Source organism: Haemaphysalis longicornis, unplaced genomic scaffold (assembly GCF_048455015.1).
Source record: "Haemaphysalis longicornis isolate Haplotype H1 unplaced genomic scaffold, Haemaphysalis longicornis Haplotype H1 scaffold_1, whole genome shotgun sequence".
Classification (NCBI taxonomy): domain Eukaryota; kingdom Metazoa; phylum Arthropoda; class Arachnida; order Ixodida; family Ixodidae; genus Haemaphysalis; species Haemaphysalis longicornis.
In genome coordinates this window covers 6273266-6277292 of record NW_027526203.1, presented here as the reverse complement: position 1 = coordinate 6277292, position 4027 = coordinate 6273266, and the positions used below count along the sequence as shown (strand labels likewise).

At 55.7% G+C, this 4027-nt stretch overlaps 1 protein-coding gene across 1 annotated transcript; it reads right to left on the bottom strand.

Moving 5' to 3' along the window:
- Positions 1-2320: 2320 nt before the first annotated feature.
- Positions 2321-2911, bottom strand: LOC144166933 (uncharacterized). The gene has a single exon (XM_077696598.1). It carries the CDS (start codon positions 2909-2911, stop codon positions 2321-2323), a length of 591 nt encoding a protein of 196 aa, XP_077552724.1.
- Positions 2912-4027: the final 1116 nt, after the last annotated feature.

Sequence of the window (4027 nt, the reverse complement as noted above, 5' to 3'; positions counted from 1 at the left end):
TCGATTCCGGTTCCGGTTCGACACCCTGGCTGAGCCGCCGAAAATTGATTGATCGTGGGGTTTCACGCGCCGACGCAACGCAGGCGATGAGACGCGCCGTAGTGGAGGGCTCCGGATTAATTTTGACCACCTGGGGAACTTCAACGTGCGCTGAAATGTCGTAAACACGGGCGTTTTTGCCTTTCGCCTCCATCAGAAAAGTAAAGCGCCGAAAGTGTCAAATTGCAAAATTATTACTAATGTTTGTTAATACGGGGGTGCTAACACACCCCCGTATGAGCAAATACTTAGCACAACTTTACTTGCTACTTGATTTTACCTTGATGTCATGTACCGAGTGCATCTTCATGAATTCAAAGTGTGAGCAAAGCAAATTTCGGGGCTGCCTTGATACTGAGGTTACCGTCGAACGTCACTTGTAGGTTAAACGGCAAAGTATTCTGGTCCCCTTTGTTAGCCTTGAAAAAGAAAAGAAGCTGAAGAAACCCTCATTGCAAAAAAGTGATGTTTCGCCAAGATTCGGACCATGGACTTTCAAAACAAAACGCTAGCACCCAAGCGCCCAACCGCTCGACCACACCAGAAGACGAGGCGGGGCGCAACAATTTGGTACCCTAACAAAGGCTGCCAACGAATATTTTCGAGTGATTTGCTTTGGTGGTATTTGAGAGATTTGAGCAGTGGTAACGCTTGTTTCTTGCGCACAAATCTTAAATCCGAGAAGAGTTATGCTATTACTACAAGCGATTTAACCACAGCCCCCTTATTTGAGTCAAGAAAAGCTATCGCAAAACCTCCGTCTTGGATCCGAGGAGAGTTCTGCTATTACTACAAGCGATGTAACCACAGCCCCCTTATTTGAGTCAAGAAAAGCTATCGCAAAACCTCGGTCTCCCCCCTACGCAAGCCACGGCAGCAACGAATGGAATGGCATGCGCCGCTCGCATTCTGGCGTTAATAAGGCTTTGTAGTCACGCACCAATCTTGCAGCCACGCTCATCATGCTAATACTACAAGCGACGTAGCCAGAGATCCTTTATTTAATAAAAAAAGCTATCGTAAGTACCCCATCTTCCCGATGAAAGCCAAACAAGCCCCAAAGGAATGAGCGCTTTCGAAAAGAAATAGCTTGCAATTTGTCTCAAGGCAGCCGATAACCGCAAGGGAAAAATAAATTGATTCTCTTCTGCTGAAAGGAATGACCCCAAAGCACGAAAAGGGCGTGAAACCCGACCGCTGCTGCCCGCTTTCCACTGCTTTCTCGCGCGGCGTCGACGCCGATACCTGGCGAGCGTAGACATCGGCGTTGCTCGCGCGTCAGCTCGCGTCACCACGCGAGAAACCACCGAAAGTACGCTGCATGTGGTTGGGCCTACCACTTAACATCTACCATGTCCGTCTACAATTCAAGATGTGGTTGGGCCTAACATCTACCACTTGTGCGTCAGATCCCCAGCGCCGCAGTCGCAGCATCGCAAATGGAGCGAAACCATCAGCCGACGCCCAAAACGAAAGGGGAAAAAAGCCTTGTCGCATGGAGTCGCCCACGAAGCGAAAGTGACGTCACGTTGTGACGTCGATCTTTGGGGGTGGGGGCGGGGTCGGCGTGGCATTTTACGGGATATGCTTTGGGAGTACGCGGCCCCGCCAGTGAAGTAGGCTGGGCCGTTTGAAGACAGGGCCCGGGCAGCAGGCTGCACCCAGGAGGTCACTTCCCGCTGCGCTTCGCCCCGCACCGGCGGTGCTTTTGCTTGCCGCACCGCTGGCGGCTTCCGCTGCTTACGGATCCTGCTTACGGGTCATCAGTGACGACCCCTGACGACTGGGCCCAGGCTGGAGGCCACGTTCCTGGTGCTGTCTCCCCAGGTGGCTAGTTAGCCAAGCGACGACGATGGCTTCCGGTCGGCGCACGTACGGCGGGCATCCCCCGCCAACATGGGGGTGGGGCACGAACAGCTAACCGCGGGAGCCGCTCCGCCCCGCCGCGCGACTCGCTCGCTGACGGGTGGCAGGGTGCGGTTTCGGCGTAGACAGCTGCTGGGCTCTCGCTCCAGCGGCTGGCCCTGCTGGCTCTCGTCCTTTGTCTCGTCGTTTGCACTGTGGTTCAACATGCATCACCAACTCGCCCAAGTTTTCACGTTGCTGGCTCGCAGCAGGCCTGGCATGTTGGCGTTATGGTTGGAGGATCATTAGGACACTCGGCGTGTGGGCCTGTACCCTCAGGAGATGTTGGCCCACCCGGTCAGAAGACTGGTCGATTTCGAGTGTAGTAGTGGTGCGTCGGGAGACTTCCCTCCGCACCTTCCTCGAGCTCGCGGTCTCACACGCCAGAGGTTGGAGCGTCGGCAGTATCTTCCCTCTGAAGGTAGTGCTTCAGCTTGCTCACGTGAATGGGGCCGCTGATCCGACCAGACCTCGGGTCTTTCAGCTTGTAGTCCAGCCCCGAGTTTCTCTCGGCGACTAAGATTGGTCGGACCCTCTTGGGTGCGAGACCGCCCGCTAACCCCACGCTAGCATCGCTCATCGCGTGGTTACGTTTAAAAACAGTGTCATCCACTTGGTACGCCACGTCTCGATGAGCTCCCTCATAGGCCGCCTTTTGGTCGATCCTGGCATTACCGCGGCTGCGGATCGCCTCCTTGATGTCTTCCGCCAAACGCTCGCGCAAGCGGCGTGCGTAAGCTGCATCTGCCGCTTTCGCGGGGACTGCGTTCCACCTCCTGGCCAGTACCGTGTCCGTCGGCGTGTTCAGCTCCCTGCCGAACAACAGGAACGCAGGCGTGACGCCCGTGCACTGATTCACGCTTGTGCGCAGAGCGAAGAAGATCGAGCTCAAGTGGTCGTCCCAGTCTTGTTGCCACCGGGCATACGCCCTAATCAGTGGCTTTACGTCTCGATTACGGCGCTCCATCACGTTAGACTGGGGGTGATAGCACGATGTGGTTTGTTGCCTGACATGGCCGCACAAACTTCACAAAACCATTTTAATGTGAAATACGTGTCGTTGTCGGTAATCAGCCGCTCCGGAAACCCGTAGCGACAGAACACCTCGGACAGCTTTTGCAGGACTTCCTCTGCAGTCGCTTTGCGCAGCGGATAGAGTTCAGCGATCCCACTGAAGTGGCATGTCACCACAAGTCCAAACGTGTACCCTTTTTTGCAGCGCGGCAGCGGGCCCATCAGATCGCACGCCAGGACCTCCCATGGCTTTGTGCTCACGATAGGCTGTGCTCACGATAGGCTCACGATAGGCCTGGTGCCTTACCGCCTCGCGGATTGCGCTCTTGGCAGATATGGCATGTGCGTACGTACTTACATGCTTGTGCCTTCATGCTGGGCCAGGTAGCATACCGACAAAGCTTCCGCCATGTCTTTGGCGCGCTACTGTGGCGGTCTGCGTCGTGGTAGTGCTGCAACGCAGCGCACCTGAGCTTGCGGGGGATAACGGATTTAAAACACTCAATTGAGTCATTTTTGCCGGGCACGTATTTAAGCAGAGCTCCGTCGGCGTCAAGCAGGTAACTCTCCAGCTCACTCGCAGCCATACCAGCTCCATTAGAGCCCGCGCCAGCCGCAATACCAGCAGCTTCCCGGCGCCCGTCATTCTCCAGTGTTCGATTTGCCTGAGGGTCCGTCTCTTCGCTAAGACTGGCGATCACCTCCCGACAAAACAAGTCCTCCTGCTGAGCCTCGAATAGCTCTTCCCAACTGAACGCAACCTCGAGCGGAAGTCCTCCCCGACGAGATGCACGTGCAGTGAGCTTTGGAAACTTGGGTTTTCCCGCGTTCCGCGCTCTCCCAAGGCAGAGAAGGGTCGCTTACCTTCAGTGTCCTCGTCGGCCTCTCCTAGCAGTTGGGTGTCGCCCACCGGCGCCCGTGACAGCGCGTCGGCAACCTTTGCGGTAGCGAACTTCGAATTCGAAGCGTTGCAATGTCAGGGCGCATCGCGCAATCCTCCCGCTGGGCTCATGGAGGTGGAAAAGCCATTTGAGGGCTACGTGATCGGTCTCTATTGTGAATTTGACCC